The following is a 27,013-nucleotide window of genomic DNA, read 5'->3' as shown; positions in this document are numbered from 1 at the left end:
AATTGTTTCGATGAGGACAGCAGTCAATGCGAGGCAAAGATGACATGTGACGATCTTTGTGGTGAAGTCGGACGTCTCGTGCTCGCCCCACCTTCAACTTGGAAGCCGGCGCCAAGAGTTTCGCGGATTTTTGGTGGGCGCCGCAATTTGAACCTCGCCGCCGACGACACGACCACCACCGTCGCATCCACCACCACTTCCGCCACACCGCCAACATGAGTGTGCGACAAGGCCAAGGGTTCCAACAGGGCCAGCCCGAGCGGCCCATCGACGACGACTCGGACGTTGAGGAGGAGGCGCTCGCCAACGACTACCGCGAGCAGGTGGGCTACGAGAATGGCATGGACGACTATGCCCTCGACCGGGCACAATCGCTTGGAGGTGGCACACAAGACTTGGGGGCTCAGTTGCAGGCAGCGGCGACACCACTCGAATACGGCGCATCGATCGAGAACAAGATCCAGAGCTACGACAGCTACTGTAATCTTTTCCACTTCATCCTGAACAGCGACGGACCGGTGGATATCGAGGTGCCTTCGGTAAGGACAGACAGTGATGGAGGCGGTAAGACAAGTGCTAATATTGGGGACAGTACTACTGGGCATGGGATGTCATCGACGAATTCATCTACCAATTCAACTCCTTCTGCGCCTTCCGCCAAAAAGCTGCTTTCCAACCACCAAACTCGAACATCAGCGAAGACGAAGTCGCCGTACTTCGCGAGAATCCGAACACTTGGGGTTGCTACTCAGTCCTCAACGTCCTTTACTCGCTCATCCAGAGGTCACAAATCAGCGAGCAACTAGCAGCGCGGAAGAGGGGTGAAGATCCGGCTCCCTACGCTGGCGAATATGGCAACAGAAGTCTGTACCAGATGCTGGGATACTTCTCCATCATCGGTCTGCTACGAGTACACTGCTTGTTGGGTGACTTCAGCCTCGCCCTCAAGACCCTCGACGACATCGAGCTCAACAAGAAGGCCATGTTCGCCCGTGTCATGGCCGCCAACTTTACGACCTACTACTACATTGGCTTTTCGTACATGATGATGCACCGCTACGCCGATGCCCTGCGTGCCTTCAACCATATTCTCATCTACGTCTCCCGCACCAAGAACTTCCAGAAGGGCGCGCAATACGACAGCATCAGCAAGAAGAACGACCAGATGTACGCTCTTGTAGCCATCTGTGTCGCCTTCTACCCCACTCGCCTCGACGACACCATCCATACTGCTCTGCGTGAGAAGTACGGCGAGCAGCTCACACGCATGCAACGTGGCGGACCAGAAGCACTCCCTATCTTTGAGGAGCTCTTCCGCACCGCCTGCCCGAAATTCATCTCCCCAACTCCACCCGACTTCGACAACCCACACCTCAACCCCGACCCGATCGAGCATCACCTCACCATCTTCATGAACGAAGTCAAGACCAACATGTTCTCGCCCACCGTGCGCAGCTACCTCAAGCTCTACACCACCATGGACTTGACGAAGCTGGCAGGTTTCCTCGAAGTCGATGCGGATACTCTCCGCAGCTGGCTTCTTGTCAACAAGCAGCGCAGCCGCCAAGTCAGACACTCCGAGGGCGGTCTTCTGGAGGGTGACGTGGTGAACTCGAACGATCTCGACTACGCCATGGAGGGTGATTTGATTCACGTATCCGAGACGAAGACTGGCCGGAGGTTGGTCGATTGGTACCTACGAAACTTGGCGAGGACGTATTAGAGATGCGATCCGCCTAGTAAGCAGGAACTCCAGTCTTACATGGGGAAGGACCGGCGTTCAATGGGGCTATGGATGATATGAAAGCATGGAGATGACCGTGCATGGCAGTGCATAGCAAGGCGTTTAGCAGTTACGGGCTGAGATGTGAGAGGAACGCTCTATGGATGAGTGCTCCTCCTTGAAAGTACGAAAAAGTACGCATGAAGAAAGTCTCGAATACCTTGAAACCAAGCCACTGAAATTATCCCACCTACCATCGAACTCCCCAAGCGACAGACTCACCTCTTCTACCTCCTTCGTACCACAAACCCTTTGTCACCCCCGTTTCGACTGCGAAATGACGACCTCACCTTAGCGAACGCTTCAGAAACCCGATTTGACTTACCTGTCCCTTCCTGCGAGCTCGCTCGATCACCCGTATCATTGGTAGGAGTACAAGGCGTGTCAGGAATTTGGTGGATCCCTAAGCCTAATGAAACCCCAGAGCTCCGACCGACTTCCACGCCCTCCCCAGTGAAGTGCACCTGTCTGATGGACTCCGCTGGCGTCGAAGGGGCTGAAGCCGGAGTTGTGCAACTAGGAAGGGAGGGTGATTCCGGGACGTTGTGGACGCCTGACTGACGATGTCTTTCCTGTGCTACCCTTCCTTGAGAGACTAGGATGATGTCTGTGATTGATGGAGGCGGTGTTGATGCCGTTGTGGCAATGGAGGGGGTTGGGGATGCTGGGTATGTGCGTAGGGTTGGGCCTGGGTTAGGGATGGCGGTCTGTCCGTTGGTTGTGAAGGCGATGTGGCGGATTGAGAGGGGTGGTGTTGGTGGTGGGGAGTCTTCTGATGATGTTGTTGCTGGGGTCAATACTGTTGGCGAAGATGGACTAGAGGAGGAGGCAGAGTGGAGTGAAGGAGGGCTGCTACTCAATGCTGCAGTGGACTCGTCATCGATCATGATTTCGGTTGAGTCGTCCTTTGGAACAGTCTTGATTCCTCGTTCGTCGACCCTGGGAGCAGTCGCTTGTGCATTGCACGGAATGATCGGAGACAGCGCAAAGGGAGACGGGGTTCGTGATCGTCGTTGAGCAGGAGGAACCTCAGACTCGAAATCATGGGCTTCCAGTGGAGTGAGGGTATTCTGAGTGGCCACGAACTGAGCAATGGCACCTACATCTTGTTGTTGCATCCACGTTGCCATATGATCGTACGGCAGATTCGGGGGCTCTGGAACGTTCGCGTTAGGTGAGCCTGCCAGGAGGGCGTCGCAGGTGAGGTCTCGAATGAGAGTCGCTGTGTGGACATTGGACCTAGCAGAGCGGGACAGGTGAGTTGTGGCAGCCTGCTGCGACATGTTGCGGTCTTGAGGTGGTTGAGTCTCGGAAGCCTGCTTCTTGAGACAGTATCGGGCTAGTAGTTTGAGATTTCCGAGGCAGGTTGCTGTTGAAAGTCTCTAAGGAGTAGGCGAATGGAGCAAGTGGGCAGAGACAGTCTCACTCGGGCAGTGTCTGCGTATATGTAGCCCTTGGAGTGCCACTAGTTGTCTCTCGAGAACAAAGGCCTTGTATTAGCGTCCTTGGCCTTCTTTCAACGATGCCACCTCCCAGAAGCTTGGTATGGGGATCTGAGGTGTTGCTTGAGTTTGTGTAACAACATGTGTTATCACCCCATCTCCCAGGCATGGGACATACTGCTACTCGCTGGCATGCCTATTGCTCTAGGTTGCCTCCTGTGTCGACTAACAGCCATGTTCATCCAGATCGGGGTGCTGTGACCTTGACCTATAGAGAAGGCCACGAATAACTTACTAACTTCTGCTCCACAGCACAAGCCCGTCCCCGAATATATAGACTTCGCCATGGCATTTCTTGCGAATTTCTTCGGCTTGAACTTAGAATATATAAGATCCACGGCCTATCCGGCTCGTGGTAATGCGTCTTATGCCTTAATCACCATTCCGTCATCGTCCGGGCAATTTCTGCGTCGTGGAGATTTCGCTGCTGGATACTGCTGACTCCCCACGAATACCGAACACACGGGTGGTGTGAGGTGGGAAGTTCTGGACTCACGGGCGGGTTGGTAGCCGCATCCGAGTCGCACTGGGAGACGAGATGAGACGCCCGGCTTGGCGGACTGGTGCTGTTACATTTTACATCTTGGCTTTCACAACGACCTCATCGCCAAGGTGGAAGTCGTTGGTGATATTTAATGAACGTTGCCCGCCGGACCTCAACTGAAATCGCCTTTTCCCTTTCCAGCTCCTCAACCTTCACCTATCCCGCCGCGCTAGTCATCATTAGGGTTTCGGGATCGTCCGAGAGCTCTGACCTTCGGGCTGTGACGTTGGCTCGTGAACTCCGCCGAGTCTTTGAGGCTTTTGATGGTGAGTTCTCTGCTTTTCCTTCTTATCACAACCTAGCGCCTTGCCGGGCATGCTAGCAGCTGCTCAATACTTTCACCATACCTAACAAAATCACAGATCGCTGCAGAAACCAACCAACTCCAGCACACCTCGTCACTGGCAATTCAACCGAGAAGACGCCGTTATCGATTGAAAACAAAATAGTGGCTACGGTGACTTCACAGCGTGGGGCGCTTTTGTGAGAGCGCAGAGAAAACTTACCTACCAGCCCTCTCTCATACGCAACTCGGATCTCATCTTCTCAAAATCACGATCTACTCGATCTCTGAGCACACGCTCTCTCAACCACCTTCTCTCACCTCTCCTCTCACCGAAAATCTGCGACCATGGCGCAAATCACTCTCAGCCCGCCCGCCATGCCAGCCGGTCAGAAGCGAATTGCGGTCATGACCTCTGGAGGTGACTCGCCCGGAATGAGTGCAGCTGTGCGAGCTGTAGTGAGGCAGACGCTGGCCTCGGGGTGTGTATCATATGCAATCTACGAAGGGTATCAGGGTCTGGTAGACGGCGGTGACATGATCAAAGAGATGCAGTGGGAAGACGTACGGGGTTGGATCTCAGAGGGAGGCACACTTATTGGAACGGCGAGATGCAAGGCGTTCATGGAGAGACCGGGACGCTTGACCGCCGCGAACAACATGATCGAGCGAGGAATTGACGCACTGGTCATCTGTGGTGGTGACGGTTCGTTGACGGGAGCAGACAAGTTCAGAGCAGAGTGGCCGAGTCTCTTGGACGAGCTCGTATCGTCTGGAAAGCGGACAGAAGAGGGAGTGAAGCCATACAGACATCTGAACATCGTCGGCTTGGTGGGCTCGATCGACAACGATCTCAGCAGCACCGACGCTACCATTGGATGTTACAGCTCCCTGCAGCGAATCTGTCAAGCGATCGACTACATCGACTCGACTGCCTTCTCCCACCAGCGTGCTTTCGTCGTCGAAGTCATGGGCCGACACTGCGGCTGGCTTGCCCTCATGGCTGGTGTTAGCTGCGGAGCCGATTTCGTCTTCTGCCCGGAGAACCCACCTTCAGAGAACTGGGAATCTGAGATGTGCTCGATCGTCCGCAAGCACCGCGAGTTGGGCAAGCGAAAGACAATCGTCATTGTCGCTGAAGGTGCCCACGACCGGAATCTCAACCACATTTCCCCCACCATGGTCAAGGATCTGCTAACAAACAAGGTCGGCCTTGACACCAGAGTCACCACTCTCGGTCACGTCCAGCGCGGTGGCCCACCCTGCGCCTACGATCGTATGCTTGCCACTCTTCAGGGTGTCGAAGCTGTGAAGGCAGTGCTCGACTCCACACCCGAGACTCCCTCGCCCGTCATTTGCATTGTGGAGAACAAGATCGTGCGCAAGGACCTTATGGAGGCGATCAAATTGACGAAAGAGGTGGCAGCCAACATCGAGAAGAAAGACTTCGCGGCGGCTATGAAGGGCAGAGATGCAGAGTTTGAAGAGTTCTTGCAAGCCTTCAACATCACAACTGCTACGGACAAAACAGACCTGCTCCTCCCAGCAGAGAAGCGCATGCGCGTTGGTATCATCCATGTTGGTGCACCAGCAGGTGGCATGAATGCAGCTACTCGCGCCGCTGTTGCATACTGCCTGACCAAAGGCCACACTCCAATTGCACTGCATAACGGCTTCCCAGGACTCTGCCGTCACCACGATGATGAGCCCCTCGGCTCGGTTAGGGAGATCACGTGGCTTGACGCAGAGCAGTGGGCTTCAAAGGGAGGTTCTGAGATCGGCACCAACCGTGGTCTGCCATCTGAAGACTTCAAGACAACTGCATACTGCTTTGAGAAGTACAAGATTGACGCTCTGTTCGTCGTGGGTGGTTTCGAGGCTTTCACCTCCGTCTCTGAGCTGCGAAAAGCACGAGACCAGTACGATGCCTTCAAGATCCCCATGGTCTGCTTGCCAGCCACCGTCTCCAACAACGTCCCCGGTACTGAGTTCTCCATCGGCTCCGACACCTGCTTGAACGCCCTCATCGACTACTGCGACGCCATCAAGCAATCCGCATCTGCCTCTCGCCGAAGAGTCTTTGTGGTTGAGACGCAAGGTGGTGCCTCTGGGTACATCGCTACCATCGCTGGTCTGTCCATTGGCGCCCTCGCAGTGTACACACCTGAAGAAGGCATCCACTTGAATATGCTTGTCGAGGACATCAAGTTCCTCAAGGACCAATTCGCAAAGGACAGGGGCCACACTCGATCCGGCAAGATCATCCTGCGAAACGAGAAAGCCAGCAGCGTCTACACTACTGAGTTCATCGCGGACTGTATCAAGGAGGAGAGCGGCGGCAAGTTCGATTCGAGATTCGCCGTTCCAGGTCACGTTCAGCAGGGAGGAATTCCTTCCCCTATGGACCGTGTACGTGCTGTTCGTTTCGGTGTCAAGTCTCTTCAATATTTGGAGACCATGTACGGCAAATCCAAGGATGAGATTGCCAAGGACCCAATGTCCGCCGCGGTCATCGGTATTCGTGGTGCCAGAGTCAAGTTCAGCCCCATGGAGAAGATTGAGCGGGAAGAAACGGATTGGAAGGACCGTCGTCCCAAGGATGAGTTCTGGATGTCTCTCGTTAACGTCGTTGACACTCTCAGTGGCCGTCCCAAGGCAAGTCGGTCTGCCATTCCAGGAAGCCCAGGCAGCCCGGCCTTGACCAATGGCAGTAGCAAGTAGATGGTACATCATGAGCGATGAGTAGAGATTAGAGCGTGCGAGTTTGGCGTTGGTGGTGTTTGGAAAGACGGATTGTCGAGTCGAGCGGAGGTTCGGTTGTTGTTGTTGATAGAAGTCCACGATGATGAGACTCTCAACCTTATAATGCCCTGTCATGAAAACACGTTTTGACACCGTGACGCCTTCGCTAAGTCTCTTTCCATCATTCCAAGCGTGTCCAGCTCATGAATCCATCACAAGATCCCGTCATGTTCACCAGGTAATCTCTTAACCCGCTTCTGCTCCCAGTTATCCAGATCCTTCGCCGCCAGTTTCTGCATTCACACCAAATCAGCGATCCATCCACGTCCCCCCTTGTACACCAATATCCGTGAAGATATACTCACATAATACTCCTCCCTCAAATCCACCTTCCTGCGATCTTTCCCAATCCCCAACTCCTCCTCCTTGGTCAACTGCCGCACCTTGCGATCGTAGCGCTCATATCGCAAAGCGGTCGCGGGGGTCAGGAAGAAGGATCCTAAGAGCATGGTTGCGATGAAAGGCAGGCCGAAGAGCGCGAAGGGGTGCCGGGCGAGGGCGGCGCGATACCGGGCGGGGAGGGTTGAGGAGGCCGTGGTGGAGCGGTATTTTTTGGAGGGGAAGACGGCCATTGTGAGGCGCTGGCGGGGAGGGGTGGTGGGTTGTTTAGGGGAGTGGTAGAGGTGGTTGTGAGGTGATAGTGTGAGAGTGTGGTGGATTTAGAGTTTGGGCGATGTGGGGCGGGCGCGACTGCATCTTTTGGACGCGTTCGGGTTTGTGAGTGCCTTCTGATCTTCAACACATCTACTTTTCTAGTTTGCAAACATCGAAGTTGTGACGAGAAGTAGTTCCCAGGAAGACTGCACAAGACCACTGCCGCAGAGTGGTTGAACCAATACCGAACTCTCACCAAATTGGAGACGAAAGCGACTGGGATTCGGAAGCGACCTCGACTGGAGATATCGACATGGGAGACGAGTCGGGACGATGGCTCGCAAGACTGCCGGCGTGAATGGCGTCCATATGAACGGGGACAGTGTGCCTCCAGCATCGACTTTGGCTGCACAGATTGTTCAGAATCAGACTCGGAATGCCGCAAGCCAGCAAGTCCAAGCACCATCCCAGGGACCAGCACCTTCGTTTCAGGACCTCCTGCAGGAGATTCTACACAATCAAGCCGCTGCACAGGAGACTGATATCAATGTCAACGCACAACTCGTCAGCGTTCTGATTCAAGGATGTCTCTCGCCACTCACCTCGGCGGAGAGTCAGAACCCCTTTGTGGATGGCAACGAACTGCTTGACCAGGCAGGCAACAGTATTGCTGTGATTGGAATCACGATCAAGAGGCAACCTGATGTACTACTAACGCAGCTCAGCCAAGATGGTCCTTTATTGCTTCTCGACCTGTTGGCTGCACTCATCCCACTCTGCGGACGGCCGAAATGCGATGTCAAAGGCCTGCTTAGCTCTGCTATTGCGGCTTTCAAGGCCTCCATACATCTCTGGCAGCAAGCGAGAACGGTCCAAGAAGTGATACAAGATTGTGTGGACGGTATGTGACGAGATATCCATGGTAAGTGGACTTTTACTCATTTCTTATTACAGAGACTCTCTCTAGCCTTGAAGCTTTGCCGGCCAGCAGCTCCACTTCGAGCCTCAAATTGCCGCCTGCGAGAAGCGTGAGCAAACTGTGGCCAAACTCAGAGGGCAGCATCACCATGCCGCAGGGCACTAACACCACCATTCACAACCTTCCGCAAGCCTTTGCAGTCGCTCTCGAGCTTGTGCAAGTTACTGGGCTCAACGATGCCTGGCACGATGAGTCTCTACGTCGGGTTCAACAACTGGCGATGAAGTTCAAACAACAGCTGGAAAAGAACGAGTCGTGGGAGAAGCTGCTTGCGTATCTTCTTCATGCACCACAGGGGCGTCCTCTCATGGTCTGCCTCCTTCAGACTGCAGCTACCTCCAAGCTCACCCCGACCGTTCAGTCGATCATGGCCAGAGCATTGATGGAAGCATTGAGATCAAACGCCCAGTCTTACAAAGATGTCCTAAGGCCTGCCCTGCTCTCGATTGCCACCTCTACTTCCTGGCCAGACTTGCACGAAGATCTGAGGATTCCAGTCACCACCTGGTTTTGTCGCTTCTCCCAAACAGACGACGAAGCACCGGAGTCCATCACAGCTATGAAAGATGCGCTTCGCCAAGACAATGTCATGAGCGATAGCGAGCTGATGATAACCTTCCAAGAGCTGAGCGTTGCTCCAGAGTGGGCACCACAGCGATGCCAACGCCTGAGAAAACGACGCAAGCTCTCCGTGGAGCCGAAGGATCGAAAATCATCTATCGAGCATCAAGTCGGCAAGCTACTCATGGGTGTCGATGGTGCAGATCTATCAGCCATGTCAGAAGTTGCACCATCAGTGTATGCGTCTTTGAATGATGATGACAAGTGCCTTGCCTGGCAAACGCTGGCAAATCTGGCCGAAGTAAATACCGCTGCAGCCATCGAGACTGTTATACGCCTCATTGAGCTACCGGAACTACATGACACCAAACGTCCCCGAGTTCTGTCTCTGCTCGCGGCGCGAGCCTGCCTGGAGAGGGCCAGACCGGAAGCCCGGTATTTCTCGCTGAGCCTCTCGACATTTGGCAAGCATTGCCTCTCGTCGCTGCACAGCTCTCTTCGGGAATTGAGAATAGCTGCTGGGCAACTGCTACCATGCTTTCTCAAAGACGACGTGACCGAATCAATCCGAGACCAGAATCGTCAGCTAGCCCTGGAGTATCTCCGCACTCTTTCCGACCGAGATATCGCGAGTGAGCAGGAGACGCTGATATCTGCTTGGGGCCAAGTCGCCCTCTCATGTGGAGAGAGAGAACTCAACCTGGTCCTCCTACGCTTAGTCGACTACCTCGGCCATACCAACTCACTGATATGTGGACTGGCATTTTCTGAGATTGAGACCATTGCTGCCGCCAGGAATCAATCTCTGACAGACTTGTTTCAACCGTTCTGGAGGTCGATCGCGGTCTCCATAGTCCAGGATCTCAATTCGAAGCCGCACAAAGCTCAGCAATTCTGCGATCTTCTTAGTACGGATATCAACAGCTTCTTGGTTATGACTCAACGCGATACTCTTCCGTCGTTAGTGTTGACCAAGAAGAAAGATATCTTGCAGAGAATTGTCGATGCTCGAGGTAGCAAGTCTATCCGCGACATCTGCGCTCAGCCTAGGACCAACCTCGCGGCGATTCTCACGGTTCTGCTCACACAATCTGGGCCCGACACCGAAGAAGCCGCTTTTGCGTGTCTCACCGAGGTCGATGAGGGCTTCAAGAACACCGACCTTTCAGGACTCATCAAAGTTGATTCCGTGTTAGTCGCCAGTGAGCTTCTCAAGCACTGCGGTGAAGAGAGCGAAAGCAGGAAGTCTCGAGCATACCAAGCCTTTCAGACTTTCGCCAACATCGAGCAAGCCGCACCTGGTCAACGCAAAGCACATTCGAAATCTAGTCGTGCTGTCAGCGCCTTCTTTGAAAGGTACATCCTTGGTATTCTGACGCTGTTCTCGACAGTGCTTGAGAGTGGATCTGGCGGAGAGTCCACTTCAGAGAAGATACGATGCCTCAAGGCCATGGCTGAGATCTTCTTCCTTACCAAAGGCAATGTGTCTACGGCACTTCCGCAGATCCGTGCCTGTCTCCAATCTGGACTTGAGCAACCTGAGCTCTGTCGAGTTGCATACGCCGCGTGGCTATCGCTCTTACCTCTACTTCCAAGCGAGGATATCGTCGACATCGTCGACGAGACCTTTGTAGTCATTGCGAGACATTGGTCGTCACTTTCACCAGAACTACAACAGCAGACGCATGGAATGATTGAACAGCTCGTCAAGACGCACAACACAGTCCTGCAGGAGAACATCATGACACTACCTTCCTTGAAAGGTATCTCGCTTCTGTCGAAGTTTGCTGCAGAGTTTGAACGCCTCAAAAACCAAGAGAGCGTGGAGAGTCACATCCGAGCTTTCACCAAGCGGATTCGAGTCGACAGTGATACTGTGGTGTTTCAAGCGCTCACCGAGCTCGTACCGTTCCTAGAAGCTCAGCAAGACTTCATCCACGATGAAGCAGCCAGTGAGCACCCGCCTGCAATCCTGTCAGAACTACTCCGTGCGCTGCTTGATGTCACTGTCAAGTATTCCAATAGCGATGCCAAAGCGTCCGAGATGTGTGGCAAGGCGCTGGGTATCGTTGGTTCAGTCGATCCAAATCGCGTGGAGGCCACTAGGAAGAAGAGGCAAATACTGGTACTTTCGAACTTTGATCGTGCGAACGAAGTCATCGATTGGGTGATGGCTCTATTCGAAGATGTTTTAGTCAAGGCCTTCAAGTCCGTCAGCAACTCGAGAGCTCAGGGGTTTCTCGCCTTTACTATCCAGGAGCTGTTGCAGTTTTGCAATTTTGGCGAACTCTCTGCTCTACGGCCCCGAAGCACTCAAGCCCCAGATGCCAATCAACGCTGGTACGATTTGCCGGAGCACGTCCGCACCACCTTGACCCCTTTCCTTACATCGAGGTATGTTGTGACCAGCAACAGCACTGTCAGCGCACCCAACAGACAGTACCCGGGCTTTTCTCCAGAGACAAGCCACGCTCAATGGCTGAGGTCATTGACGTACGACTTGACGTTCAAGGCCAATGGCGATAACGCAAAAGCTGCATTCCCGATCGTGGCAAGAGCTGTCAAGGGATCTGACATCGCCGTCGCCCGGTTCGTCTTGCCATACATCGTGCTCAACGTTGTCATTGGAGGCATTGTCAAGGAAGCAGAGGGATTGGCGGCTGAGTTCCTGGCTGTCCTGAAAGCAACGTCATCCGTCCCATCGCAGCAAGAATGTATTCGTCTTTGCAGTGAAAGTGTCTTCTCAGTCTTAGACTATCTCTCGACTTGGCTGCGAGAGAAGAGAAAAGAGTTGGCAGAGACGAGGAATACTGCCTACAAGACCGGCATCTCACCTAGCGAATTTGACGAGCTGCGTGACATGGGCCAGATCGAGACTGTCGAGAACTTCCTCAACTCAATACCGGCAGATGTCATTGCCAATCAGGCTGTCGAGTGTCGATCGTACGCGCGAGCGCTCTTCCATTGGGAACAACACATCCGACAAGAGCGTTCCCTCATTCCTTCTGGCCGACTAACTGACCAACACGAAGCCTTGTACGACCGTCTGCAGGACATATACTCACAGATTGACGAGCCTGATGGATTGGAGGGAATCGCTGCCAAGCTACCAATCATCAGCGAAGAGCAGCAAGCGATGAACCATGCGAAATCAGGACGCTGGACTGCGGCCCAGGCATGGTATGAGCTCAACCTGGCGGATCACCCTCTAGACGTTGAGCTGCAATACCATGTCCTGCGTTGCTTGAAAGAGACTGGACAGTATGCACCGCTATTGAGGTATGCGGATAGTTTTGTGGACTCTGCAGTGGACGACAACCATCACCGTGCGGTGATCGACGCACATCTTCCTATGGCAGCTGAAGCATGTTGGATGACTGGTGACATGCATGGCCTTCAGAAACGCTTGACTCTTCAATCCAGTGAAGACAATCTGGCTTTCAACGTTGGCATTGGACGCTCGCTGCTTGGCGTGGTGAACACCGAAGGGGACGACTTCCTCAATGAAATCCGATTTCTGCGAAGGTCCATCACGGAAGGACTTTCAATGGCTGGAACCGATTCATTGCACGTTTGCCACGGCGAATTGGTCAAACTGCAAGCCCTATATGAGCTTGAAGCTTTGGCGACTGCCAACCCTGGCCAAGCGCCTGCAACCTTGAGGTCCCTTAGGCATGGTCTCAACGCGATGGGCTCGTACGTGCAGGACAAGCAGTACGTTCTTGGTATACGACGCGCTGTCGTGAAATTGCGGCAGGTAGATTTTGAGGAAGCACATGCCGGAGCTCTCTGGTTAACAACGGCGAGACTCGCTCGCCAGTCCAAGAACACCAGCAGTGCCTACAATGCGGTGCTCAAAGCCTTCGACTGTGGAGATCGGGGTGCTAAGCTCGAGGAAGCAAGACTGCTTTGGCATGATGGTCATCAGCGGCAGGCGATCCAGTCTTTGGAGGCCGCGATCGAGTCTGGCATCTTCAACGAACCTGACGCTGACCCAGATACCGCCATGGGTAACGGAAGTGTTAGCGTGAGCACTGCATCTGGCGAAATAAATGGACATAGACAGGACCCGCTCACAGGAAAGGCGCTGCTGATACTTGCCAAGTGGCTTGATGCATCTGGACAGAGTCAGACGAAAGACATGACTGATCGGTATCAAGTCGCAGCGAGACGCTTCCAACGCTGGGAAAAGGGTCACTACTATCTCGGCAAGCACTACAGCAAGCTCATGGACGCCCAAAAGGAGCAACCAAGAGACAAGCAGTCGCAGACTTACCTGACGGGCGAGATGACGAAACTTGTTATTGACAATTCTCTTCGCTCGATCCCGTTTGGCAACAAGTACTGGCATGAGACTATTCCGAGAATCCTGACGCTCTGGCTGGAGCTTGGAAACAATTCAATCTCGCGAGACCGACACGAAGACCAAGGGACATTCGACAAGCGTGTGAAGTCTTTGCAGGCGTGCAACAGGCAACTGCAGAAGTACTTTGAACGAGTGCCGGCGTATGTGTTCTACCATGCGCTCCCTCAGCTGATCTCCCGTATCACGCATCCACATCCTGAGGTCTGGAAGCAGCTATGTAACATTTTGACGAGGATTGCTTCATCACATCCAAGTCAAGCGCTGTGGAGTCTCTTGGCTGTAGTCAAAGCCAGAGACAAAGGACGTGTTGAGAGAGGCACCGAGATTCTCAACAAGCTCAAAGATCCCAAGAACAAGCCGAAGAATGCCGATCATTCTGGCTCCGACCTGCGGACTCTCATCTCACAGGGCCAGAGACTCTCTGATGGGCTGTTGCAAGCATGTGAGCAGCCCGTGGAACCTCGTGCAGTGAAGGTCAGCCTGCAGAAGAATCTACACTTCAACCACAAGCTGGCGCCAAGTCATCTCGTGGTACCTATCGAGGCGACACTCACAGCGTCTGCACCGAGTAACGCCAATGCTGAGACTATCCGACGCCACAAAGCATTTACGCAGGACAAGATCACCATCCAAGCTTTTACCGATGATGTTCTGGTGCTCAACTCCCTCCAGCGTCCACGCAAGATCACTGTCCGTGGCTCGGACGGGAAATTATATGGACTGCTGTGCAAGCCGAAGGACGATCTGCGAAAAGACCAGCGTCTGATGGAGTTCAACGGTATCATCAACCGAGCACTGAAGCGCAACACGGAAAGCAGCAAGCGACGACTGTACATCAAGACGTATGCCGTCACTCCTCTAAGTGAGGAGTCGGGTACCATCGAATGGGTTGAGGGAATCAAGCCGATAAGAGACATCTTGCTGAACCTCTACAATCGCAAAGGTATCCGACCAAACTACAACGAGATCAAGAAGGACCTCGACGTGGCTTCGTCTGCTCAAGACCATGCACATGTCTTTGCAGACAAGGTGTTGTGTCAATTCCCACCTCTGCTCCATGAATGGTTCACCGAGACATACCCCGAGCCGGATGCGTGGTATGCCGCGCGGTTGAGGTACGCACGCTCAGCAGCAGTCATGTCCATGACTGGACATATACTCGGCCTGGGCGACCGTCACGGAGAGAACATTCTCCTCGAAGAGAGCACTGGTGGTGTGTTCCACGTCGACTTCAACTGCCTTTTCGACAAAGGTCTCACGTTCGAGAAGCCAGAACTGGTGCCTTTCCGCCTCACACACAATATGACAGATGCCATGGGTCCATACGGCCACGAAGGCCCCTTCCGCAAGTCCAGCGAACTGACACTCGGACTCCTGCGCCAAGAGCGTGATACGCTCATGACAGTGCTCGAGACGTTCCTTTACGATCCGACGACAGACTTCGTCGGTAACAAGAAGAAGCGATCGACGGCGGGAGTGCCAGAAACTCCGTCTGAGATTCTTGAGAGCGTCTCTACGAAGTTGAAGGGATTGTTGAGGGGCGAGACAGTCCCTTTGAGTATAGAGGGGTATGTGGATGCTTTGATCCAGCAGGCGACGGATCATTTCCGGCTGGCGAGCATGTATATTGGTGAGTACTTTATGCCCTTATTTGTTTGATATTGGTAGTGTGTTTTGGATACTGACTGTGTTCTAGGTTGGTGTTCGTTCTTGTGAGAGTATGATAACCATGTAGAGAAGTGTGACGAGGAGAGCTGTCCTTCAATCGGAAGCAGAATACCCGTGGCACATCCAATAACACAACCTTCCTATTAAAAACTGATTACGCGCCTGTCTTTGAAGAGGGCAGTGCAGGTCTGTCGTCTGTGCATTGTGGCTGCAGATATTTGCTGCACTTGAGCTTCCAATCAGCTCGACGAACTTTGCTTGACCGGTTCCGTCCTCACTTCACTTGAACGGGAGTCTGGACGTGTAATCTTCATCACATCACTGATTGTGTGTTGACCCTTTTTCTTTTGACTGAAATGGGATCTTCATCGTGCCTGACGCTCTTTTACAGGCAGAACTTGAGAGAACCTCCCCTCTTTCGATGTTGAGGCTTTGACGACGAGTCTATCTTGAGCCTTCGCGGCTTTTTTGCAGCCTAACTTGCTAGATCCTTGTCTCAGAACCCTTTCCACGACATGGCATCCAAACTGATTGACTCGTGGTGGTTCGGCGATAGACCCCGCGACATACCCTTCTGGCTGCGCGATACCTATCCAGTACTGAGGGACCCTTCCGGCATCGAGGTCGTGTCGAGCATGGAAGAACTGACCGATCATCATCAAAAGAACGATCGACCAGGCGACTCGGCCATTTGGGCATTCCAGATCGAACAGTACATCGCCCGCAAGTCGGGTCTATCACAGCCAAGCCCAAAGGCGGTGACTGTTGCCTCCGCTGATGCATACCGCCCAACAATGCGAAATGAGGCACGAGTCTTCGAACTACTTCCGGCAGTATCGCAAGAAGAGCTTCGCGGCCGACTGCACTACGTCAATCTGGATTTCGAACATGGTAGCCTTGATCTGGACCTCGTGGAATTCGTTGGTGGAGATCCTAAATTTAGGCCTACCAGCGGTGTCTACCGGCCTCAGATTGGGCGCAGGGCGGATTTTGGCGTCTCCATGCAGTTGTTGAAGAAGATCTCGTACACTGCGGTCAGCTATGTCTGGGGATCGGGAGAGTTTTTGCACGTGGTCAAGCTGCCTAGTCATGACCTGGCAGTCACTGCGACGGTCGATACTATCCTAAAGCGCTTGCGTGGAGAAACGAGTTCCGTCTTCCTGTGGATTGACCAGATTTGTATCGATCAACGAAGTCTGGACGATAAAACTGCCCAGGTGCAGCTCATGGGCACCATCTACAAGAAAGCGAGGAATACCGTCGCATGGCTTGGAGACGAACCTGATAATGGGGCGCTCAGAGCTCTTCAAGGCTTGTACGAAGCCACGATGGGCCGTGATGAAGATCTGCTTGAGGATGAGCTGGAATATCTTCGACACCCGCTGAACGAAGAAGCAGACACCTTCGAAAGCCTCCTAAAGCTTTCCAATCGAGCGTGGTTTCAGAGGACGTGGATCGTGCAGGAGGCGATCTTGTCACATTCCCTATTCCTTATGATTGGATCTGAGACTGTCCTTTGGGATGATTTCGGCGGGCAGTGCGCGAGTGTTGACCATCTCGACTTGTTTGAAGATTCGAATGCACATGTTGGAAGTGGTGTCCGGGCCATACGCAACCCCGGACTGAAGATCGCCGCTGAAATGAGGCCTGCCAGAGACATGTGCTTTGGACTTAATGGGAGCGAGTCACTGCTGAACTGGCTTATGAGGACCTCTTCTATCAGGTCACAGCAGCCGCTATTAAGGAAGTTCAAGCTACGATTGCGAGGCGTGCGATGGTAGATGAGAATCTAAGCGTCGTACAGCATGATCTGACGCGGATACTGGACGCCGTGGATCATGACCCTGAGCTAAGCCATCTGCCTTCGTGGGTCGTGGATTGGTCTCTCCCAAGGCGGACTATCTCTTTGGCACCCACGAGTTCTGTGTTGTCAATTTACAAAGCTGGAGGGGACTTGAACATAAAGACAGCATTCCACACACCCGACGAACAGGGTCGTCTGGGACTCAGAGTGGCCTTCTTCGACACCATCGTTGATCTATCCTCTCCCGTCACGGATGCGTCATTGACGAATCAAGATCCCATGAATCACAATACCGGCTTGAAAGAAGCAATCTTATTCGTCAATGAACAAGATACCTCACATGTCAACAACTTCTTCGACATCTTCTGCACAACGCTAGTAGCAGGCAAAGACCGCTCCGGCATGCAAAAGCTCCCCAAAGAATACATCGAGATCCTCAGCCTGCTCTGCGACGAAACCACAGGCCGCAAACCCTCACTTCCACAACAAATCTACACCCCCCGGCAATCAAAAGGCTACTTCACCCTCTCGAGCCTGAGCAAACGACAGCCCGGCCGCACGTTCCAGAATCTGAAGCGGGCGTTTCGGAATGCGATGCTCAACAGGCGGTTATGTTGGACTTCAAGGAGCCATTTGGGACTGGTGCCGAGGTTCGCTCGGGGAGGGGATGAGGTTTGGGTTGTGCCTGGGCTTGCGGTGCCTTTTGTGGTGCGGAGGCGTGGGGAGGGGCGGTTTGTGCTTATTGGGGTGGCTTATGTTTGTGAGGTGATGGATGGGAGGTGGATGAGGGAGCATGAAAGGAAGGTGGAGGATGTTTGGCTGGTCTGACTTTGTCATCGATCTGGAGTCGGATGCTGCGCATCGATAGGCGTGTATTCTCCCGGTGATCTTGGCAATGGTAATCTCAGCCTCTGTCGAAGGTTGTCCACCGGTCACAGGCTCGTTCAACATCCTGTCCTGCACGCCACGACAATGTGGCAGGCCTTTATGATCGCGACACAGTTCCAGCCAAGGCCTCTACCCGCGCAGCCCACAATGTCAAGCAAATTGGCACGCTTGCTTCCGGCGATTCGTTCAATCCCGGCGATGCCTTGCACGCACTCTCAGCTGAGGTGAATTCTTTCGGCGACAAACACCGCATTGGCAAGGCCTCGCCGATACCTGGTACTTGTCCACCCTCAAAGTTTACGGAGCAGTTCCATACGATATGTTGTTCGATGATATACCAGATGGTATTACAACGGAGTCGAAGCTGGCATGTCCGACGGTGCATCGACTTTCAGAAGACGTGGATCGGAATATCGGCGACTTTCGGAGAGCGGTGTGGGAGTACACACTACGGCTCTTGAAGCCAACGTCAAACGCACATTAAAACACCTGCGGGCCTTCTAGCTATGGGCGGGCACAATTGACCCGTACCAGTCGGATCTCTTCCTGGGTCTCATTCTCACTCGCTGAGCGTGCCAATCCCATGATTTTTCATAAGGTGCTCCGGATGATTGGCTGTCGTTTGCTCCACATAGAGGCACCAGCGGTCTCGACTCTTAAGGCAAGAGTGACACGGCTGTCTGTGCTGACGAAGACGGCGTTGTTTGCGATCCCACTCTAAAGTTCGTTCGCCTGAATTGGACCTGGAATTGCCACAATGGCCTTGGTCTGCAGGTAAAGCGAAGAACGCTGGCTGAGAAGCAACAACACTGTCCCGATACAGCAGACTGCCATGATGGATGGCGTGCAGAACGGGCCGATTCGCATACTTTTTCTCGCTGTGGCTTCTCCTGTGGCTTCTCCGTGCTGACCCTTGAACATTGTCGAAGGCTGCAGCCTCAACCCAAAACGGCATAGCTGCCCTGAGAAATCAGCCTTGGCTGAGCCATACTAGCAAGCCGGGGAGACCGGCTAGGGATGGCGAGCGAGTTGGTCCTGCATCGAGCTAACCTGCCTTGGTCAATGCAAAACCACACACAATGACGAGCTGCGCCGTCTCGCCGCAAAGCTGCATACAACCTTTGCAAGACCGCTCGAGACTTGTGACCATCTGCGGGTGATCTCTTGGGATAGGCGAGCCTAGTCTAAGAACGACCATGCCTGGATGCAGATGCAGAGCTAAGTGGAAGCCAATGGCCCATATACCCTCGCTCTTGAAACCTCGAGCTGCTGGCTACGCGCGCTTCAATCACGCCCCTCCTCAACAGCTGTATCGTGACGTATATGGAGACGGGACTTCGTGGAAGCTGTTGTGTCCTTAGTATGATCTATTTGACCGTCAATCGAGCAGTGATCCCGCAAGTTCGTGCAAGCTCCCAATCTCTGTCAACAACCACCATCTAGCAATGAGAAGTTGCACAAGTCTCTTGCCATTATTGGCACTCAGCGGCGTATTCGCTAGCAGAGTGTACCGTGACCTCAATAATGCCGATTGCTCCATCTATATCGACGCTGCTCAGCGTGGACGACAACGGACAGATGCGCTCAGCTCTCCAGACTCGATTCAACACAAAGAACGCCTCCGCCAGAAGTTCCCGCAGACCAACAGCCATGCCCTTGGAGAGTATGAGGTAGATCTCGGGTACCAAGTTCACCAAGGCTTCCTATCGTAACTTTATTTCCTTCATGCATCATACAAACACTTACAAGTATACAGAAAGATGGCAAATTTGTCAAGTTTTCAAACATCCCATATGCGGCCCCTCCTATTGGTGACAATCGGTTTGCGCGTCCTGGAACCCCTGAGTACAATAAGACCAAGAACGACGGCTCCAGGAGTGCGATATGCCCCCAGTATCAGGTTGGATGGTATCCTGCCGCTGAGGAGTTTATCGAAGATATGTTGCTGATTCCGGCCTTGCCCTCAAAGTGGACCAAGAAGATCAACGTCGACGACTATGAGAAGCTCAACCCGAAACAAGAACTCGATCCGCGGTGTAAGTAGACATTCAGTCATCGACGCGGATAGTTCTAGCGCTGATCTAAATCGCTGTAGCGAGCGAGGACTGTCTACTGCTTGACATATCTGTTCCCAAGCATGTGTGGGATTGTCGGGGAAAGAAAGGGCGGTTTTCGGCTGCAGTTCTCGTCTGGTACGTATAGCGAAGACTGAGTGCCAAAGCATCGTCTCTCGGCACTATTTCGCATCGACACAAACTGATAATTTGCCAGGATACATGGCGGCGGGTGAGTTGTCATTGTCGCCCCATCCATTTGCTCTTACTCAAACTGCGTGAAAGCTACATCTCCGGCTCAAAGGACGACATCGGTAACCCGGAGAGTTTGCTGAAGACTGCAGATAATGAGGAAAATACTGGGGTTATCCACGTAAGTGTTCCAAGCGGAGACCCACCGCCCTGGCTCAAATCACTTCACAGGTTGCATTCAATTACCGACTGGGAGCGTTCGGCTTCCTTGGTGGTGGGGATCTGATGGATGAATATGGGACGCCCAATGCAGGTCTGTGGGACCAAAAGGTATGAGGTTGCCGGAGAAATATCACTGCATCGCTGACTTTGATTTGGCAGCATGCAATTGATTGGGTTTTGGATTACATCTGGGACTTTGGCGGAACTGCCGAGAGGTACATCAATGTTCGACTGATTTTGACCCGTATAATGAATACTTACCTCGATACAGAATGACAGTGATGGTACCGTGCTCGGGTTGTAGACAATGAAACTTAATCGTTAACCAAAAATAGGGCCAGGGCGCAGGTGCGTCGTCTATCCTGCACCACATTACAGCAGGGGGCGGGAAAAGTAAAGATTTGAAGCCCAAGTTCAACAAGGCAATCCTACACAGTCCGGCTTTCTTCCCACAGCCCAACGTCACTGTGGACGATATCAACTACAAGACGTTCCTGAAGCTGAGCAACGCCAGTACACTTGACGAGCTGGTCCAAAAAGACACCAAGAGACCTATGTGGGCCAATGCCAACATGGTACGTCGTTCTGCGTCCTCGCCCACTCCTTGTGAAATCACTCGTTAGGGGATCCCCCTCGGCGATGTGCCGAGTGAGATCTAGATTTGGCATATGCTAATTTATTTGAGGAAATAGACATACAGCAGCAGTTACGGGGGCTTTCGGTTCGGCCCTACGATTGACAATTTCTTCGTACCAGACTTGCCTGGGAAGCTACTCAAGAAGGGCTCTTTCTGGAAGGGTATCAGCCTCCTGCTTGGGCATCAAGAATTTGATGGATTGCTCTTCACTCCTCCGGTAAGCTTGCTCCCAGTTCTCAACAAACGTTCCGCGATGTGCGCCTAACTGATGTTTGTGGCGAAGTGGATACGGGACAACGCTCAACTTCGCGAGCATGTCAAGTCCCTCTTCCCGTCGGCGAACGAAGCTGTTCTGGCTGAGGTCGATAAAAAGTACAAAATCTCCGGCGATATGGAGCCGAAGTCTCAGATCTTTACGGCTTCTGACTTCTTTAACGTAAGCTACCAACTTCTTCAGTTGGCTATATACCTTGCAGCAAGCATTAACATGCACCTAGGACCTCGCGATTCGGTGTAACACGTATTGGCTCGGTGATGCTATGAGCGCAGGGGTATCGCCTGACCTTCTTTTCGTGTATCGATACGTCTTCAACGTTGTAAGTGCTATCGCGCGCGCGACTCGCGGAGCAAAGTTGATTGACTTGTGCGTTAGGTGCCTGCAGTTCATGGTCATGACGTTCCATACACTGTGAGTACTCATTCAACAAGAGGCTTGCCTCTACGAAACGCTTCGGTTTGTTCGCATCGTAGATCTTGGTTGACTAATTCTGTTCTGTATTACTACCCGAATCTCAAATCTTACCAAGTGCTTGACAAGGCGCTCGCAAGGACCTGGCAATCGGCTCTTCTTAACTTCACGCAGTTTGTCAACCCCAATCCATTGGAGACTGAGATATGGCCGAGATATACTGCCGATAAGCGCAAGGTGATGAACATTGGTCGACCTGGCCAATTTGCAGTACCCGACAACACGTATCGCCCTGGAGATGATGTTATGGACAGACAGCGCTGCGATTATTGGGCGAATGCACCATACTACACCCCGTCCGACAAGGCCAAGTTTGTTGTGCAGAATAACTTGGGCTAATGCTTGCAAAACGATTGGGTAGGGGGCGGAGAGAAAGAGAGAGGAGAGAAAGAGAGAGGACTTTTGATCTTGTGAAAAGCATGACTTTCATTCACTACAATGCCGGGCTGCGAAACACGATACGCGATTCACGTCCATCGACCCAGTTCTGAGAAGGGGAGTATATGTCCACTTAGCTACAAAACACAAGATGTGACTTACACGGTATCCACGATCCTCCACTACGATGCTTCATTTCCTCTTCCTCGCATTGGCTGCCGCACGTTTCGCCCTTACAAAGAGCTGCCCACCAGTCTCAGACTTGTTCAACGTCAACGTTTAGAATCTCTAGCCTGAAAAAACCGCTTCGGACCCGCAGACATGTCGTCTATGCCTGAGGCATGTACCATGTCCACCCATCCAGGAAGTCGTATGTAATTAGGATGTTTAGGAATTCGATTATAAGGATTCGTCGTAGATCGTGGGAGGTGGAGCTGTAGTACGCTTATAAGTGTTGTTATTCTACGTATAAGTTTGCCGGGAGTATTCTGTAGGGGATACTTCGGTCGTTTCCTAGAATATCTCATCGTTCTATTGCTCGAACTACCTCCTCTAGCACGAATATAAATCCTTGCAATTTGCTCACAATATTGTAGCGAACTAAGCTCACTCGAACTATCTCGAACCACCTAATCACCCGCAAGCCTAAGCACATCCAGGGTAGTGCGAGGTAACTAACAGTCTCCACTGATGAGCCAAAATCGCGAAGTCTTATGAATCCTCGCCGCGACCTTATCCGATGCGATGCTATTAACGGTGAAGCTGATAAGTGACACCCTCGCTTTCGCAGCAGCCGTTCGTGAATTATACACGGTGTAGAGATTAGGGTAAGCAGTCCGGTAACCTAGAAGATAGTTTGTGAGGACTTCTTCTTAGGAGATAATCGAGTCCCAGCTAACTTAGTCGATAAGATAATCGACAACTGGCACTACCGCGTGCGTTAACTCAATGCAGGCATTTCCAAGGCCCAGATTCGTTAACAAGGTCATTAGCTCGAAAAAGTAGTAATTGAGACTAGTCACAGACCGTCGTTGTACCTCCTTTCTGGCATAGATTCGTGCAATGTGCAGGCCAAAACTAGCTGACGAATGGTCGAGTCGGGGAGTATCGAGACATCAACCATAATCTTTTGTCAATGGCCCCTTGAATGGCGCTCTTCAAAGACCGTCGCTAGGGAATTGAAGGTGTCGGTCATGCGGCGACTGTCGCTGCCGAGTCGAGTCTGCCAGGCACTCCTCGCCGTTCGTCGACCCGACATGAACGAGATTCACATGGAACGGGGATCGCTGGCGTGCTCAGACGGGAATTGTTTACTCAGCTCCGTTCATGTATTTGGACTCGTATTCGATCATCATGGCCGTGGCATTTCGTCGATTGTCATCCCAATCCACATCTGGCCATCCTGCTGGAAGCGTAGAGTATGTAGGCAAAGTGTATGCCGCGCGACAAAGGCCGCGTTCTTCGCATTGCAGACCACACAGGTTGAAGAGTTTGCAGTAGCAACTTCTAGCGTCGGGGCAGAAGACGGGCTCTTTGCCAAAAATCACTACACCGTGTCAGATTCTTCAACTAGTCCTGCCAAGGCACTCGTCCGAGCGGGAAACATCGTGGCTATGGGCAGGGCCAAGAGCCGGTGCATGGGCCGACTTACTGTGCCATGAGTACTCCAGTATTCGCCCACTGAGGTCATCCCGTAGAGACGTTGTGAGAAGCCACTCCCGGAATCGTTGATAGTCCGTCTTGGGCCTTGCTCTGATCGCCTCGGCCGTCGCAGCGAATTGCGCGCAGCAGGCCGATCCAATGACATCTGGAACATCCACATCAGGAAACAGCTCTTGGAACGCTTGTTTGTAAAAGGACCCGGCTCTTGCATCGTTAGAGCCAGGATCAGAGGCGGGCGGCGGAGCGGTCGCGTCGCTGACGGGATGGATCTCGGCGGGGCACCCCAAAGTCCAGGCGCAACGCAGATTGACGTAGCCTTGGCCGATGACATGTGATATGTTGAGTCGCCGAAGCACAGCCTGGCCGTCATAGAACGGATCGTCGTTGTGCCACTGATACCTGTTCGAATGCGAGAAGACGATGGTGCGTGGAAGTTGCTCATAGTTATCTATTATGTATCTAACAGGTCAGCTTCGCGTTACGTTCCGCATTCCTGAAGCTGTAGACTTACGTCAAGTACGCCATTCCCTCGCGTCCTCTGTTCGCGGGCACTGTAAGATTGGCGGTGGGATCATCGGTGACATATATGTGCTTTGACCAGTTTTGGAACGAGTCCAGCCAGGTGGTATTATCCCCAGACTGACTGGCCACGACGAGCGCAAGATCTTGGCGGTCGCTGTATGGCGCAGTATGTTGAACTGTATCTGGAGCATCCCATGCGGTCCATTGGTCGTGGAGGATTTTTGTGATTGCAGAGCCCGCACAGAGACCGATGACCAGCAGCCAAAAGTTCTTCAAGCGTCGAGGATGCTTTCCAAGCACCTGCGACCAAGTCTGCATGGCTACGGCCTGAGGTTGAGAGTGGCAGGATACGTGCTCCAGCATGTCACGCGAATGAACTTCAAAAGGACATGGCACTGCTGTCTGGCGCAGCGAAGAAAGCGATTAAAAGCGAGAAGTTCGCCCGTGAGTGGACTTCTAATGATCGCTTTGCCTCCCAGGTGCGCTATTAGGCTCGTTCATATGCGCCCGCACGCGCGCCTACCTACAGATGCGGATCTAGCCTCACTACCCGCAGGCACGGATGCAGTCTACCTTTGAGTACCCCCACACCTGGGAGTGACAACAGAACGCTGATCATGTCACTAGCAAGCTCGCCCCGTCCCGTGTCCGTGGTGCGGCGCGTACGTGTCGACCCGCATATCGCCCCTGCTGAGCAGACTTTACTGATTGGTGCAGTCGATCTTAGCGCATGCACCAGTGTCGAACGAATCGCTCAAAGACTCCAATGACATGACGATAGAAGCACACAATCCAGCTTGAAACGACGGTCTTCAACTACCCGTGTCTTGATTCTACGTAGCATCTTTGCTGTTGCCGTGGGGCTGGCTTTCCCGTCCGATAAGGGATTCAGACACGTGGTGCCCCAGGCTCATTGACGCCACATCGCAGCCTTGTTTCCATCGCTCTCAAGGTCAATTCGGCGTCGGCGAATGTTTTCGTCTCTCATGTGTAGACTATTCCCCGCGATCGAGAGTCATTTTCTGTGTTACAAGATGCATACCTCGCACAGCGTCAACAGCACAGGCACCATTATGCACTGTGTCGCCGCAGCCAACAATTTGTGTTGTCGCGGCGGTCGATCTTTCCGATACCTTGAATCACGAGCTCTCGAGGAGCGGCGTTCACGGTGACGGTGACCTGATCCCTGCTGCGAGCAGAATCAAGGCGAGGGCAAGTGGCAGATGCAGATACAGATGGGGGAACCGCCGAAGCTCGTTGCATTTGGGGTTTATACTAAAGTGGATCGGCCTGCATGTTTGATTAGCACGCGGTTCAACAGCGCCACAGTGGTGAGGAACTGGAAGCCATGATTGAATCGCTTAGTCCTACAGTGCAGAGAATTATCTATATATAACTAGAACGGTTAACCGACATCGGTAAGATCCACCATTCCAACAGACGTGCACGCACGAACGCACTGCGGCGGCACAGGTTGGTGGCAACTGCACGGGATGAGGCTTGCAATCAACTAATCAGTGATCCGCCCAAGGCGAGTCCCAATGCTGCGGCCACTCTCGGCCCACTGTCTACTCTCGTGTGCACAGAAATACCCTTCTTGCTCCTGTCGTCCAGCCTTGGCCGTATTTGTGCCTCCCTTCGTCATGTTGCGGGATTTGAGTCAGCTGTTGTACTCGGTCCTCAGACGGCTCACCGTATCAGCATCGAGTAAGCGCAACCCGGACGACGACGAGCAGCTTATGAATCAGATCGTTTACGACAGCAATCGCTCTTTCATCTCCGGCAGCGATATCTTCAAGCGCGACAGCTGTACGGATGCTTTCGGGACTGGATGGAGCGCGAATATTTGCACGCCGGGCACGACCCTATGTTGTAAGACCTTTCCGCTTCAACGCGTTGACTGTCGCTCATTTATGAGAAGGTGTCAATCCAAGTCAGAATGTACCACTTTGCCAGCAAGACCTAGGCATAGGATGGTGCTGCACCGCGGATGGAGGATGCTATGCCGACTTAGCATCGGCGTGCGGCCAACCAGGCGCTGTGTCGTGTTCAGATCTGATAGAAGGCGTCTCCGAGGCCTGTTGTCCGCAATACACTACGTGTGCAAAAGGTATGCAGTTGTCGATGGAGTCAAACCGCATCAGGTAGTGTGAACATGACTCAAGGCTGACAAGCTAGGCTACAATACCACCACAAAATGGGTGCGCTGTAATATTCAACAGACCGCGCTGGACTCCCTGGGATTGTCACAGGGAACCCTTTCTGGAGCTTCGACGGCATCATCTACTGCATCGCTAGAGCTGTCAAAGTCCACGGCAGCCCTGTCACCAACAACTTCGTCGTCTTCGCTATCAGTTTCTAGCAGCTCTGTTACCAGCGAAATCGCCGCCAGTACATCCAGTGCTGTTGCAGCGAGCGCTCCATCAGCATCATCACAACTCAGCGGTGGTGCCATTGCCGGTGTCGCGGTTGGAGCGGCTGCCGGAGGCGTTCTTCTTGCTGTGCTTGTGTGGTACATGTGGCGCTACAGGAAAAGTCATGACAGTATGTCGCAACCTTTCCCTGACCCACAAGAGCAAGGCATGGTGCCGAATCGTACCACGGGTCTCTCTGATCCGAAGACCCTACAACAGGAAGTGCCCAGAGACGTGCCAAAGGCGGAGATGGCTGGCTCGGAGATAAGGTCCCCGGTAGAGCTTTCATCTGAGCGGATATGAACTTCACTTTGTAACTAGCTGTGTTGCTGCCGGCTTGCATAAAGATAGGTCAACTGCAACCTGTACCTGATCGATGTTCACAGAAGAGGCAATTAATCGGGCGATCT

At 52.9% G+C, this 27,013-nt stretch overlaps 9 protein-coding genes across 9 annotated transcripts; 6 read left to right on the top strand and 3 right to left on the bottom strand.

Annotated features, from left to right (window-relative positions):
* Positions 1-215: 215 nt before the first annotated feature.
* On the top strand, positions 216-1,723 carry M409DRAFT_22485 (uncharacterized protein; the record flags this gene model as incomplete). The annotated part of the gene is made up of 2 exons (XM_033806355.1): positions 216-539; positions 593-1,723. The coding sequence occupies 2 exons, from the start codon at positions 216-218 to the stop codon at positions 1,721-1,723; spliced, it is 1,455 nt and encodes a 484-aa protein (XP_033667938.1).
* Positions 1,724-1,973: 250 nt separating this feature from the next.
* M409DRAFT_54262 (uncharacterized protein) lies at positions 1,974-3,461 on the bottom strand (the record flags this gene model as incomplete). The annotated part of the gene is made up of 3 exons (XM_033812654.1): positions 1,974-2,053; positions 2,109-3,152; positions 3,404-3,461. 3 exons carry the CDS (start codon positions 3,459-3,461, stop codon positions 1,974-1,976), a joined length of 1,182 nt encoding a protein of 393 aa, XP_033667937.1.
* A 999-nt stretch (positions 3,462-4,460) lies between these two features.
* M409DRAFT_66137 (uncharacterized protein) lies at positions 4,461-6,833 on the top strand (the record flags this gene model as incomplete). The annotated part of the gene is made up of 1 exon (XM_033816805.1): positions 4,461-6,833. One exon carries the CDS (start codon positions 4,461-4,463, stop codon positions 6,831-6,833), a length of 2,373 nt encoding a protein of 790 aa, XP_033667936.1.
* Positions 6,834-7,066: 233 nt separating this feature from the next.
* On the bottom strand, positions 7,067-7,486 carry M409DRAFT_22482 (uncharacterized protein; the record flags this gene model as incomplete). The annotated part of the gene is made up of 2 exons (XM_033806354.1): positions 7,067-7,147; positions 7,220-7,486. 2 exons carry the CDS (start codon positions 7,484-7,486, stop codon positions 7,067-7,069), a joined length of 348 nt encoding a protein of 115 aa, XP_033667935.1.
* Positions 7,487-8,575: 1,089 nt separating this feature from the next.
* On the top strand, positions 8,576-15,130 carry M409DRAFT_66135 (uncharacterized protein; the record flags this gene model as incomplete). Its single annotated transcript, XM_033816804.1, has 3 exons — positions 8,576-9,073; positions 9,191-15,044; positions 15,111-15,130. 3 exons carry the CDS (start codon positions 8,576-8,578, stop codon positions 15,128-15,130), a joined length of 6,372 nt encoding a protein of 2,123 aa, XP_033667934.1.
* Positions 15,131-15,597: 467 nt separating this feature from the next.
* Positions 15,598-18,235, top strand: M409DRAFT_54258 (uncharacterized protein; the record flags this gene model as incomplete). The annotated part of the gene is made up of 3 exons (XM_033812653.1): positions 15,598-16,851; positions 16,887-17,646; positions 17,868-18,235. 3 exons carry the CDS (start codon positions 15,598-15,600, stop codon positions 18,233-18,235), a joined length of 2,382 nt encoding a protein of 793 aa, XP_033667933.1.
* Positions 18,236-19,219: 984 nt separating this feature from the next.
* M409DRAFT_54257 (uncharacterized protein) lies at positions 19,220-21,966 on the top strand (the record flags this gene model as incomplete). Its single annotated transcript, XM_033812652.1, has 14 exons — positions 19,220-19,444; positions 19,531-19,810; positions 19,870-19,966; positions 20,046-20,060; positions 20,114-20,201; positions 20,252-20,350; positions 20,402-20,457; positions 20,514-20,526; positions 20,578-20,817; positions 20,935-21,096; positions 21,163-21,315; positions 21,377-21,475; positions 21,532-21,567; positions 21,742-21,966. The coding sequence occupies 14 exons, from the start codon at positions 19,220-19,222 to the stop codon at positions 21,964-21,966; spliced, it is 1,788 nt and encodes a 595-aa protein (XP_033667932.1).
* A 1,349-nt stretch (positions 21,967-23,315) lies between these two features.
* Positions 23,316-24,507, bottom strand: M409DRAFT_66134 (uncharacterized protein; the record flags this gene model as incomplete). Its single annotated transcript, XM_033816803.1, has 3 exons — positions 23,316-23,551; positions 23,657-24,126; positions 24,179-24,507. 3 exons carry the CDS (start codon positions 24,505-24,507, stop codon positions 23,316-23,318), a joined length of 1,035 nt encoding a protein of 344 aa, XP_033667931.1.
* Positions 24,508-25,832: 1,325 nt separating this feature from the next.
* On the top strand, positions 25,833-26,551 carry M409DRAFT_22478 (uncharacterized protein; the record flags this gene model as incomplete). The annotated part of the gene is made up of 3 exons (XM_033806353.1): positions 25,833-26,061; positions 26,111-26,299; positions 26,412-26,551. 3 exons carry the CDS (start codon positions 25,833-25,835, stop codon positions 26,549-26,551), a joined length of 558 nt encoding a protein of 185 aa, XP_033667930.1.
* Positions 26,552-27,013: the final 462 nt, after the last annotated feature.

This window comes from Zasmidium cellare, assembly GCF_010093935.1.
Source record: "Zasmidium cellare ATCC 36951 unplaced genomic scaffold M409scaffold_16, whole genome shotgun sequence".
NCBI lineage: Eukaryota > Fungi > Ascomycota > Dothideomycetes > Mycosphaerellales > Mycosphaerellaceae > Zasmidium > Zasmidium cellare.
The sequence above is the reverse complement of the archived record's forward strand: the minus strand, read 5'-3'. Positions and strand labels throughout refer to the sequence as shown.